The 14067-nt window shown below is 46.6% G+C and overlaps 1 protein-coding gene across 1 annotated transcript; it reads left to right on the top strand.

Moving 5' to 3' along the window:
- The first annotated feature begins 11668 nt into the window (after positions 1-11668).
- Positions 11669-13234, top strand: LOC137097552 (zinc finger protein 135-like). Its single transcript, XM_067470939.1, has one exon. The coding sequence runs from the start codon at positions 11861-11863 to the stop codon at positions 13163-13165; it is 1305 nt and encodes a 434-aa protein (XP_067327040.1). The 5' UTR covers positions 11669-11860; the 3' UTR covers positions 13166-13234.
- The last annotated feature ends 833 nt before the right edge of the window (positions 13235-14067 follow it).

Raw genomic sequence — 14067 nt, 5'->3', positions numbered from 1 at the left:
CCATGAGTCTGCAGAGGTTCCAGTGTCTGAGTTAGATGATCAGGTTTCTGCTGAGTCTCAGGGGTTTGTGTCTAGAGATGATGGTCAAGAGAGTACAATTAGCCAGAGTGAGCCTGGGGATTCTGGGATAGTTGGTTCCCAAGGCAAAGATGCTGCAATGCTAACAGAAAAATAGGCCGAGGAAAAGGTCGAACAGCCAAGGCCAAATAGTGATAGTGATAGTGAAAGGAATGTACGAATTGTCAAGCCGAGGGAGGACCAGACACTCTTTGATAGGAAGAGATCAGAATCTCAAGGCAAGTGCAATATTCTCATGTCCACCAGAGGGCAGCAAAGGGAATGGCCATGAGGGCTAAATCTGAACTATCATTGGCCTATCATTGAGCCATGGCAATTAATAATGATACTAATATCCTTGGAGTTGTAGTTTCATGTATTAGACACTATTGATGAGCATTTCTCAACCTGGGGATTGGGACCCCTGGAGGGGTAGCGAGGGGATGTCAGAGGGATTGCCAAAGACCATCAGAAAACACATAGTTATGTGGGTTCTGTGTGGGAAGTTTGGCCCAATCCTATCCTTGGTGGGGTTCAGAATGCTCTTTGATTGTAGGTGAACTATAAATCCCAGCAACTACAACTCCCAAATGTCAAGGTCTATTTTCCCCAAACTCCCCCAGTGTTCACATTTGGGCATATGGAGTATTCGTGACAAGTTTGGTCCAGATCCATCAGTGTTTGAGTCCATAGTGCTCTCAGGCTGTAGGTGAACTACAACTCCAAAACTCAAAGTCAATGCCCATTAGACCCTTCCAGTATTTTGTGTTACTTTTGGGAGTTCTGTGTGCCAAGTTTGGTACAATTCCATCATTGGTGGGGTTCAGAATGCTCTTTGATTATAGGTGAACTATAAATCCCAGCAACTACAACTCCCTAATGACAAAATCAATGCCCCTAACCCCACCCGTATTTGAATGTGGGCGTATTGGGTATTTGTGCCAACTTTGGTCCAGTGAATGGAAATACATCCTGCATGCCAGATATTGACATGGCGATTCATAACAATAGCAAAATTACAGTTATGAAGTAGCAATGAAAGTAATGTTATGGTTATTGTTGGGGGTCATCACAACATGAGGAACTGTATTAATAAGGGGACGTGGCACTAGGAAGGCTGAGAAAGACTGGTCTCCATGGTGGCAGCACAGGGGCGCCTCTCTAGCTCAAGGGCGTGCTTCCCCGCTTGGCCACTTGGTGGCAGCAAAGGGCTGCAGATCAGAATCTCAAGGCAAGTGCAATATTCCCATGTCCACCAGAGGGCAGCAAGGGGAATGGCCATGGGGGCTGAACCTGGAATATCATTAATCTATTATTTTGCCATGGCTAATAATAATAATAATATCATCTTGGGTGTTGTAGTCTCGCAAGGTATAAGGAATCGCAGGAAAGAAGGCCAGGTAGTAGAGAGAGATTTTAAATAGTTTGAATTTATAAGAATAAACCCAACGCTGCTTCACCAAATTATAAGGAACTTCCACACCAAGGAACTACTTTTTGCAGGGAGAAGGAACAGGGAATTCTGAAATAGTGAATCCCACAAGTTGCCAACAATTATAATGGACTCTCGCAGGAGGGAGATTGATAAAACAGGGAAAGATATAACTATGTGTGTGTGTGTGTGTGTGTGTGTGTATCTCTCTCTCTCTCTATATATATATATATTTGAATTACATCTGAAGTGAGAGATTTTTAAAACTTTCTTCAATTGTTCTCACTGCCACCTTTTTGTTTGATCATCAGGCTGACTTGCATGTGGAGAGTATACTTAGTAACATCCTTTTGTGTAACAATAGTGTTTGTTTTCTTTAGAGGGTTTAAATCACAATGATGTTCACTCTGAGGCTGTTATAAAGTGTTAACAATAATAAAACGTTTATTTAACAGGCTTAAACTCTTCTGGTACAAATGCGTAGTGGTTTCTGTAAGTCAATGGCGCAAACGCTTTTGGTTACGTTGGATGTACAATTCTTAGATGGGTTCTGGGTTCAAATCTTGATGTTAACCAAACAGGAGATTATCTCAGGAAACTAATAGCTGATACTAACTCCCAACACAATTCCCCCCTTACTGGAATCTAGCCAATAACTTTTTGGCCTAGCCTACCTCAGGGATCAAGAACCGGCCACACACACACAGGGTCGTGTTCCACTCTCAATATTCTTGCCATCTATTTCTGTAGCTCTTGAATACCACCAAAGATTCACCCAGTTCTCCTCTCTAGCACTATCCAACGGGGAACATCAACCAACTGCCTAACTCCCAACGGACAAATCCCAACGGCCAAACTCAAGCCTTGGATCCAAAAAGTACACTTTTTTCCTTATCTGAATGTTAGGCTCCGCCCCCTATTCTTAACCAATCCTGGTCATGCACTCTTGGCTTCCTGGACTAGGACACGCCTCCTCTGGGAAAACCTATTCTAAGATGGCGTCTCCCTGTTTCTCTAATCTAAAATGGCCACCGGGGCTTTGCTAGGCCCACATCCTAACTGCTAAAGGTAAGGGTCCTTTACACAAGGCCGTTCGCCTGCTATGCCCAAGAGTGCGGGTACCTCTCCAAACTACAACTCCCAGCCTCCCATGCAAGTCTGTAAGTAAACTACACCTTTGCCGCAGCTCAGTGCTATGGCAACCTGGGAGGTGCAGTTTTCTAAGGCCTTTCGCCTCCTCTATCAAACTACAGCTCTCAGGATCCCATAGCAATGAGCTGAGGAAGTTTGAGTGGGGCTCACCCTGCATCATCCCCTATCAGAGAGCCATGAGACCGCGATGAACTACAGATCCCAGCAGCTCACAGCACGGAGCCAATGCAATTTGGAGCGGTGCCAAAACATGCCTTCATTGCATGGTTGCAGTGGGGTGAGTCCCCGGTGTGATCTAGCAGAGAAGTCCTTGCAAAAGTACAGCCTCTTGCTATAGAACCCTTGGGAGGTTTAGTTCAACAAGGGTGCAAACCAGACAGTGCTGGGTCCATGCTAAACTACACCTCCCAGGATCCCACAATGCAGGCAGGCCATATTATCATTATTATTCCCATTCCTAAAGAATCCTATTTCTGGTTAAGTCTCATTATGTATGCCTGTCTGTCTGATGGGGAGAGGCCCTCCTCCTCCTCCTCCCCCTCCTGCTTCTCCCAGTGATGACCCCCCTGGGTCTGTGGCGGAAGGAGAGAGAGAGGCCGGAAGTGGGCGGGGCATCCCTCCTGGCCCCTCCTCCCTCCCTCCCTCCCTGGGGCGCCCCCTTCTGGCGGAGAAGGGAAGGCGCCCTCGCTCGCCTGGAGACGCCCCTCCCTCCTCCTTCCTGCCCTTTGCTGCCCCCCAGTGGCCAGGCCGGGAAGCGCACCCTCGGAGCGGCCGCTAAGGAAGGGAACAGGCCCAGGAGGAGGGAAGGCGGCCTGACTGCGCCTGCGCGGAACTGAGTCCCGGAGGGAGGGAGGGAGGGAGGGGAGAGGCCGACAGGGGGCGCCCCCTTCCGAGATGCAAATGAGCCCCGGCAGAGGGCGGCCAATCAGGAGCGCGGCTGGGGAGGGCGACGTCACTGCAGGCCCCGCCCCTTCCGGTCCGACCGCCATTTTCCAGGAGGAAGCCTCTCTCTCTCTCTCTCTCTCTCTCTCTCTCTCTCCTCCTTGGATCCTTTGGATGGTGTCTCTCCTGAGAAGGTGTGTCTCTCTCTGTCTCTGGGGTTCTCTTCTCCTGCCTGGGGAGCCTGAGGGGGGCCTCTCGGTGTGCCTCTTGGTGGGCTAAGAGGGAGGGGTCCCCCTGAGGAGGAGGAAGGAGCCCCTCTCTCTCTCTCTCTCTCTCTCTCTTGAGGAGTTGAAGCCTGCCTTGGCGGAGGGAGGGAGGGAGGGAGGGAGGGAGGGAGGGAGGAAGGCTTCGCCCAGGAGGGAAGGCAGGGCCAGGCGGAAGGGCGGACTCCCACTCCCAGGAGCGAGCCAGGGCCAGGCCTCCCCCCCCCCCCCCCACGCCAGGCCTGGACGCACAGCTGGGCAGGGTGGGCCTGTGTGCCAAGCTTAGGCCAGGCCGCTCCCTGGCTGGGTTCAAACGCTCTCTGGGTCAGGGTGAACTACAACTCCCACAGTCCCAGGGCAGTCACCCCCAAGCCCAGCCAGTATTCACAGTTGGCCATGCTGGTTCTCTGTCCAGATCTACTTCCGACAGACCTCACAACCTCTGAGGATGCTTGCCATAGATGCAGGCGAAATGTCAGGAGAGAATGCTTCTGGAACAGAGCCATATAGCCCGAAAAATCCTACAACAATCCGGTGATTCCGGCCATGGAAGCCTTTGGCAATACAACACTATTATTATGACTTTATTTCTGCCCCACTTTGGCTCTTTTGCAGGAGACTCAAAGAGGATAAAGAGGAAAGCATCCGCATACCATTTAAAGGTCGATGATCTGTTATTATAATATATTTATTTATTTATTTATTTATTTATTTGACTTTGGCTCAGAGCGGTTTACAGCAGTAGATTCAATCAATACAATATACTTATAATTATTATTATTATTACGGACTAGCCGTCCCCTGCCAGGCATTGCTGTGGCCCAGCCTGGTGATCTGGAAAATAAAGTAATGACAAAGCGTTGGTTTCTAATATATGTAATTGTGGGTAAACAGTAGGCTTGGGCAATCCATGGTTCCAAATGGTTCTAAAGTACTTACAAACTCTAACAAAACTCAAAATTTCATGATAAATGGCAGTTCCTAATTGGTTCTGTCATTAAAATCACCAATAATGAAACAGTAATTAAATTTTGAAAGTTTTGTTAGAGTTCTGAAATTTTCACCACCAGAACTTTAGTTTTGTAAGTACTTTAGAACCATTTAGAACCATGGATTGCCCAAGCCTAGTAAACAGTATTTCTTGTTGTTTCTTGGTCAGTGTTGATGTGGAGAGTGTCTGATTTGCCTCCTCTGGAATATGCAACATAGAATTGTCCTTCTTTAAGGGTCCCTTTCAAATCTATGATACGATATCTTTGTGTGTGTGAATCATATCTATCTATCTATGTCTATGGCTGGATGGCTCTTTGTCAGGAGGGCTTTGATTACGTTTTCTTGCCCTGGTGAAGGGAGTTGAACTGGATGGCCTTGAGTATTTTCTGTTGGTCATGGGGGTCCTGTGTGGGAAGTTTGCCCCAATTCTGTCCTTGGTCGGGTTCAGAATGCTCTTTGATTGTAGGTAAACTATAAATCCAAGTAACTACAACTCCCAAATGTCAAGGTCTATTTCCCCCAAACTCCATCTGTGTTCATATTTGGGCATATGGAATATTCGTGCCAAGTTTGGTCCAGATCCATCATTGTTTGAGTCCACAGTGCTCTCTGGATGTAGGTGAACTACAACTCCAAAGCTCAAGATCAATTCCCACCAAACCCTTCTTCACTCTGGCCCAGAGCAGCAGTTGGTGGGGGGGAGGGGGGGGAGGCAGGAGACAAGGAGGAGCTGAGTTCCCTGGATCTAGACACTAGACTCCTATGGATGCCGTTGCCTTTTTTGCTGCCACATCACATTGTTGGTTCATGTTTAACTTGTTGTCTTCGAGGACTCCAAGATCTTTTTCACACGTCCCTCATTCTGTATTTTTGCATTTTATTTTTCCTGCCTAAGTGGAGTATCTTGCATCTGTCACTGTTGAACTTCATTTTGTTAGTTTTGGCCCAATAAAAAGAACCTATGCTTTAAAGCAGGGGTCCTCAAACTAAGTCTTTATTGGTATTTGGATGAATGTCATGGTGGTTTCAGGAAGTGAGTGAAGGTACTGCTAGTCCCATCATCCCTTGTCCGTCCTCCTCCAAACAGCACCAGGATGTAGAGTTTCTCATGGGGGCTCTGTGTGCCAAGTTTGGTCTTGATTGGTCATTAGATGAGGGTTGCAGCAGTCATGGGAAGTGATTGGAGGTACTTGAAGTCCCATCATTCATAGTCTGTTCTCCCCCAAACCTCACCAGAATGTTGAGTTGGCCATGGGGGTTCTGTGTGCCAAGTTTGGTCTTCATCAGTCATTGGATGAGGGTCTCAGTAGTTTCACCAAGTGAGTGAAGAAACTGCAAGTCCCATCGTCCATGGTGTATCATCCTCCAAACCGCACCAGGATGTAGAGTGCATCATGGAGACCCGGTGTGTGGAGACCCGGTGTGCCAAGTTTGGTCCTTATCGGAAATTGGATGATGGTTGCAGTGGTCTCAAGAATTGAGCCAAGATACTGCAAGTCCCATAATCCATGCTCGATCCACAGTGAAACCACACCATGACGTAAAGTGGGTCATGAGAGGTCTAGATATAGATATAGATTAGATACAAAGTCAGGGCTTGGGGAAAGTAATAGAGGTTGAACGCAGTCTTAGTTTGAGCTGTCTGTTGGGGCACATTTCATCAGTTTATCCCAATGGTGGCTTCCAGGAACTGTGGAACTCTCTGCTGCAGTTCAACCCAACTTGGGGGCGGGGGCCCTCGATGTCAACTCTGCTTAATATTATTATTATTAGAATCCTAGAGTAGGGAGACCTCCAAGGGCCATCCAGTCCGACCTCCCTCTGCCATAAGGGAAAAGCACAGCAAAACACTCCTGATAGATGGCCATTTAGACTCTCCGTAATAATAATAATAATAATAATAATAATAATAATAATAATAATAATAATTCTTTTCTTCCTTCCTTCCTTCCTCTCTCCTTTCTCTTCCTTCCTTCCTTTCCTCTCCCATCCCCGCCTCCTTTCCCTTCCTTCCTCTTTCTTTCCTTCTACCTTTCCTTCCATTCCTATCCTTCTCTTCACCAGTCCTTTTCTTCCTGTCTTCTCTCCTTTCTTTCCCTCCCTCCCTTCCTTCTGTGGCAGTTTGTAAGGGGTTGGCATCCTCCCTTCACCCCACGGTCCTGAGTGGCAGCCAGGCTTTCCTTTCAAACCTCTGCCAGGACTTGCCCTCCGCCTCTCCTTCCTTCCTTCCCGCTTTCCTTTCCTCAATCTCTCCCCTCCCGAAAAGAAAGAGGAGTCTGCCTTCCTGCTTGAAAGGGACTCCATGGCGAGGCGAGGCAGCCCCTTTCCCTCTCCACGGTTGGTGCCTCAGGCTTCTCGCGCGCGTGCTGGGGAGAGGGACTTTGGAGAATGCTCGGTTAAGTACTTTTTTGGGGGGGGGGGGGATATTAAAGTTATTTCCCCTTTGTTTTTAAAGATTGTTTTCTTTGGAAGACATAGATCAGATAAGAATGTGTTTTGCTGCCAAATTTGGTGCCAATTGGTCCAGGGGTTTTTGAGTTCTGTGAAGAGCACAAACGAACGTTCCATTTTTATTTATATAGATTAGCATAGTATAATACCAATATTATATATTACTATATTGTACTATACCATTGTATTGTAATATTATTAGTAACATTACATTTAATATAACATATATAATTATAATACATTATTAGTAGTATTATATTGTACTAGTTGTACCCAGCCATGCGTTGCTGTGGCTCATTGTGGAGAAAAGGGAAAGAAAGAAAAGAGGAAGAGCTGGTTTCTAAGCTATCAATACTCAACGGAAGTGGCAAAGTGTCAACCTAAGAGAGGCCCATTTCAGTCTCCTGGAGGCCAATGGGTTATATGGAAGTGTGGAAGGGCCCTGCCTTACCTGAGTCCACACTGCCATATAACCCAGTTCAAAGATATTATATAGGAATTATTACTGTTGTTGTCTTTAGAGACATATAGATATTATTATATCGGTCTTCTCACAAAAAGAAGGTCACCTTCGACCTCAGCAAGATGGAGTGGATGGGGGATTAGAGGACATCCAACCCCACATTGGGGAAAAAGTCGTCCAGGAATACCTGGCCGCTATAAATGAGTTCAAGTCCCCTTTCAGGGCCAGATCAACTCCACCCAAGAGTACTGAAGGAACTAGCGGAAGTCATTTCGGAACCATTGGCAATCATCTTTGAGAGTTCTTGGAGAACGGGAGAAGTTCCAGCAGATTGGAGGAGGGCCAATGTGGTCCCAATCTTCAAGAAGGGAAAAAAGGATGACCCAAACAATGACCAATGTCCGGTCAGCCTCACCTCGATACCAGGCAAGATTCTGGAAAAGAAAGGAAAGGAAAGGAAAGGAGGGAGAACTCTCTCTCTCTGTCCCTCCCTCCCTCCTTCCCTCTCTCTCTCTCTCTCTCTCTCTCAATCCTTTGGGAAGAAAGGCAGGGGTAGCCAGAGGGATAGATCGGCCACCTTTCCCTCTCTTGTGCCGCCTCTCTCTCTCTCTCTCTCTCTCTCTCTCTCTCAGGGTTTTTTCCCCTCGTGCAGGAGCGGGGGAGGGGGTTCTTTGAACACAGGCTCTATCTAGGCATTTAACCTTGTGGGGGGGGGGGGTAAGTTCTTTCCAGCTCATTATTATTATTATTATTATTATTATTATTGAGTGGAGAACATAAATTGGACTGTTAGGTGTCTTGTGTCCAAATTTGGTGCCAATTGCCCCAGTGGTTTTTGAGTTCTGTGAATAGCACAAAACGAACATTACATTTTTATTTAGATAGATTACATTATAATATTATAAATATTATATGTATATACAGTATATTGTATTACATTATACAGGGTTAGTCAAAATGAATAGGCCAATAAGAAAATTAATTTTAGACGAATGTATGTTTATTGTAACCAAACTACAGCTACGTATCGACAGATAAATTATCAAAGTTTTGTCTCACCTTCAGAGATGTTCGATATGGGCGCCCCGTGTGACACGGCAGACGTCCAAGCGATAGTCCAGTTCATTCCACATCCGTTGCAGCACATCCGACGTAATGGCATCGAATGCAGCACATATGCGCTGTTTTAAGTCGTCCAAGGTCAGCGGTAATGGAGGTCGGACCACAGTGTCTTTCACATACCCCCAGAGAGAAAAGTCGCATGGTGTGAGGTCGGGGGACCTGGGGGGCCACAGGAGGAATGGAAGATCAGTCACTCCAGCACGGCCAATCCAACGTCTGGAAAGGTGTTCGTTGAGGTACTCGCGTACACTGTTGTGCCAATGCGGAGGGGCACCGTCCTGTTGGAATACGAAATCGGGCACTTTCTCTTCTAACTGTGGCATCAACCATTCAGACAACATGTCAGCGTACACTGTGCCTGTTACGGTTTTCTCCGCGAAAAAGAATGGGCCAAACACGTGACGGTTGGTTATTGCACAGAAAACGTTTACCTTCGGCGAATCCCTTACATGTTCCAATACGGCATGAGGATTTTCAGATCCCCAAAAGCGGAGATTATGCCTATTGACCTTCCCGCACAGGTAAAACGTTGCCTCGTCACTGAAGACCAGTCTGTTGGCAAAGCCTTCCTCCTCTAGTCTTTGCTGCATTGATTCGCAAAAATCGTGTCGTTTCAAATAGTCACCTTTTTTCAAAGCCTGCACCATTTGCAATTTATACGGCTTGAACTGCAAACGTTTGCGTAACACGCGCCACACAGTTTTTTGCGGAACGTTCAATTCCATGGCAACACGATTTGTCGACTTTTGGGGACTTCGTTGAAAGGATGCACAAATGGATTCCACTGTGTCTTCGGAGACACGCGGTCGTCCTGTGGTTTTACCCTTGCATAAGCAGCCCGTCTCCTCAAATTGCTTTACCCACCTCGCAATGGAATGTCGATGAGGTGGTTCCTTGCCATACTTGGCTCGAAATTCTCGCTGGACCGTAATTACTGACATTGTTTTAGCAAATGTCATCACACAAAACGCCTTCTCTTTGCCTGATTCCGCCATTTTGAAAACAGCGACTCCTAGCGACGCCTAGTGGCATTAACGTACATGTGTGTTGCTCAAAAAAAACTTTGATAGTTTATCTGTCGCTACGTAGCTGTGGTTTGGTTACAGTAAACATACATTCGACTACAATTAATTTTCTTATTGGCCTATTCATTTTGACTAACCCTGTATTATAGTATTAGCAGAGCACAGGAGACGAGGTGGGACTGTCCCCTGGCGCCCTCTCTCTTCACTCTGGCCCGGAGCGGCAGACGGTGTGCGGGGGAGGGGGGGGGGCGACTGATGACCTAGGCAGGAGACAAGGAGGAGCGGACTTCCCTGGATCTAGACCAGTGGTTCTCAACCTGGGGTCCCCAGATGTTTTGGGCCTACAACTCCCAGAAATCCCAGTTAGTTTGTAATCTTTGATTACAGGCGATTTGGTGGCTTCAGTTGAAGTGAGGATTCGTGAGAACAGGCGCTTCACAATAACAGGTCTCTCAAACGAATTTCCTGACATGTCGAGATCAGTGCTTTACAACATTGTTTCTGAACACCTAAAGTTTAGGAAACTGTGCTCCCGTTGGGTCCCGAAATTCCTAACAGAGGACCACAAAAACCAAAGATTTGAGTGTGCGATCAAATCAAATCGTCTGTAATCAAAGAAGAGCGACCGGAGCGGTCCTCATCATGGACGTTGTCACGGCCATCTTTGAATTGTCGTACCCACTTACGCACTTTGCTTTCACTCATAACAGTATCACCGTACACTTCACAAATCTGTCGATGAATTTCTGCAGCAGGCAGGTTTCTTGCTGACCAAAAGCGTATCACTGAGCGAACCTCACATGCAGAGGGTGAGTTGATAGTGAGTTGATGTGGCGGGTGAGTTGAGTTTAAAGCACAGAACAGGACCGTACAGGTGAGCTACAGAGCGGAAACTGAGCACAGTTGTTCCCGAGGCATGCCGGTACACGACGCACGCGCTCGTTGCGGTATGCGCACGAACTTCTAGTGTCTACAACAAAATGGACCTTACTTAAAAAATACCCCTCGTATTTCCCTCTCTCAAAGGAAGAAGGCAAGAAAGAACAATATAGAAGGGGGAAAGGAAAGAAGGAAGGCATGATGAAACCTCCAAGTGGTCTCCAAAAGGTCCCAAATGTTTCCTGCTTCGGAAAGGCTTCCCTGACCAGGGGCAAAGTTACAATTTTTCACCCTTTAGCAGACCTTTAACTGGCAGCTGGGGGAGAAATATCTCTGGATGAGGCATGTTATTAATAATGTTTTGTCGGAGGCTTTCTTGGCCGGAATCACTGGGTTGCTGTACATTTTTTGGCCTGTCTGGCCTTGTGCCAGCAGCATTCTCTCCTGAAGTTTCCCCTGCATCTGTGACTAATGGCACTTTCAGGGTTTCTCTTGGCAGTATATATTCCTGTGGAATAATATCCAGGGCGGGAGAAAGAACCCTTGTCTATTTGAAGGAAGGAAGCTTGCAATGAGCAAGCTTGCATTAGCATTGGAGTAGCCATGAAGTCTGCAGAGTCAATCAGTGAGGATATCTGCAGAGGCGCAGCCTGGCCTCTGTTGCCTGGAGACACCCTTTGTTTGGGAGGTGTTAACTGGCACCTGATTGCTTGCTGTCTGGAGTTCTCCTGTTTCTGAGTGCTGGGCACAGAATCTTATTTGAAAACGCAGAAATGCTGGGCCATTCACACCTGCTTCAAGCAGACAAGGGTTCTTTCTCGCACCCTGGACATTATTCCACAGGGATAGAGACACTCCACTTGCTTCATTGTCCAACTGAACCTCTGAAGACCCTGATGTTTGCATTTCTGGGTGTTTCCATTTTCAACATGACCCATGAAGGGAAAGGGGGAAATCGTGGAAGTCAAGAAAGATTCTTGTCTTTATTTTTAATCTTTTGCTTCTTTCTTAACCAGGAAAATGAGGATTCAATGGAGCTACCCCTTGGATGTAGCAAGGTGATGGACTTGCTGAAATCTTGACCTCACATACAAATAAGGAAGGAAAAAAGAAGACAGTATTGCAATCAAACACCCAGATCATGGCTGACATGAAGGAGAAAGCATTTATGTGCCTGGAATGTGGGAATGGTTTCACTCAAAGGGGTGATCTGAAGCGACATCAAAGGATTCACATGGAGGAGAAACCCTATACATGCCTGGAGTGTGGGAAGAGCTTCACTCAAAGTGGTAGTCTACATTCACATGAAAGGACTCACACTCGGGAGAAACCATATACATGCCTGGAGTGTGGAAAGAGCTTCGCTCATAGTTCAGATCTACATAAACATCAAAGGACTCACACCGGAGAGAAACCCTATAACTGCCTGGAGTGTGGAAAGAGTTTCACTGAGAGTGGAAGTCTACGTACACATCAAAGGATTCACACTGGGGAGAAACCCTATTCATGCCTGGAGTGTGGACAGAGCTTCACTGATAGTTCAATATTACGTTCACATCAAAGGACTCACACTGGGGAGAAACCCTATAACTGCCTGGAGTGCGGAAAGAGCTTCACTCAGAGTGGAAATCTACGTACACATCAAAGGATTCACACTGGGGAGAAACCCTATTCATGCCTGGAGTGTGGGCAGAGCTTCACTGATAGTTCAAGACTACGTTCACATCAAAGGACTCACACTGGGGAGAAACCCTATACATGCCTGGAGTGTGGGCAGAGCTTCACTCATAGTTCAGATCTACATAAACATCAAAGGACTCACACCGGGGAGAAACCCTATAACTGCCTGGAGTGTGGAAAGAGTTTCACTGAGAGTGGAAGTCTACGTACACATCAAAGGATTCACACTGGGGAGAAACCTTATACATGCCTGGAGTGTGGGAAGAGCTTCATTCAGAGAGGAAATCTACGTACACATCAAAGGATTCACACTGGGGAGAAACCCTATTCATGCCTGGAGTGTGGGCAGAGCTACACTAATAGTTCAAGTCTACATTCACATCAAAGGATTCACACTGGGGAGAAACCTTATTCATGCCTGGAGTGTGGGCAGAGCTTCACTGATAGTTCAAGACTACGTTCACATCAAAGGACTCACACTGGGGAGAAACCCTATACATGCCTGGAGTGTGGAAAGAGCTTTGCTCATAGTTCAGATCTTCATAAACATCAAAGGACTCACACTGGGGAGAAACCCTATACATGCCTGGAGTGTGGGCAGAGCTTCACTGAGAGTGGAAGTCTACGTTCACATCAAAGGATTCACACTGGGGAGAAACCCTATAAATGCCTGGAGTGTGGAAAGAACTTCACGCAGAGCGGAAGTCTACGTTCACACCAAATCACTCACACTAGGAAGAAACCCTATAAATGCCTGGAGTGTTGAAAGAGCTTCGCTCAGAGTGGAAATCTATGTTCAAACCAAAGCACTCACACTGGGGAAAATCCCTATACATATCAGGAGTGTGGAAAGATCTTCATTCACATCAAAGGACTCACACTACAGAGAAACCCTATAAATGCCTGGACTGTGGACAGAGCTCCACTGAGAGTAGAAGTCTATGTTCACATCAAAGGATTCACACTGGGGAGAAACCCTATAAATGCCTGGAGTGTGGAAAGAGCTTCACTCAGAGTTCAGGTCCACATTCACATCAAAGGACTTAGACTGGGAGAGAAACCCTATAAACACATTGTGTGTGGAAAAAACTTCTCTGGGAGTTGAAATCTATATAGACAGAATTCACATTGGAGAGAACAGTGTTGTTTGACTCCAAAGAGAGTTTCCCAGATAGAGCTTTCCATACTTTTCATGTTGGTGAAACTCTTTTTAGAAATACATCCTTTTGTGACACAGTAATTTAGTTTAACTAGCAAGCCAGAGGTTAAACCACCCCATATAAGACTCTCAATATATAATAATAATCTAGAGAGAGACGTTTCAATAGAGAGAGAGCAGACTGAGAGATAGCTTTTATCCTGGAGCTGTAACTATACAAGACTCCGCAGTTTTGCATTGATGTTGCATTGGGGGCTGGGTGGGGGTGGTTGGGGTGTGGAGGGACGGGTGTGTTGGTTTTGTGATGTGTGCAGAGGAGAGCATTTGATTTGGTTTTGCCGTGTACAACGACAATAAAGTTACTCTATCATTCCATTCTACATCATCTTTACTGTGTTGTTGTTGTTCATTCGTTCAGTCGTCTCCGACTCTTCGTGACCTCATGGACCAGCCCACGGCAGAGCTCCCTGTCGGCCGTCACCACCCCCAGCTCCTTCAAGGTCAGTCCA

The sequence above is a fragment of the Anolis sagrei genome, chromosome 8 (genome assembly GCF_037176765.1).
Source record: "Anolis sagrei isolate rAnoSag1 chromosome 8, rAnoSag1.mat, whole genome shotgun sequence".
Classification (NCBI taxonomy): Eukaryota; Metazoa; Chordata; class Lepidosauria; order Squamata; family Dactyloidae; genus Anolis; species Anolis sagrei.
Note: the sequence above shows the minus strand (reverse complement) of the source record. Positions and strands in the feature narration are given on the sequence as shown.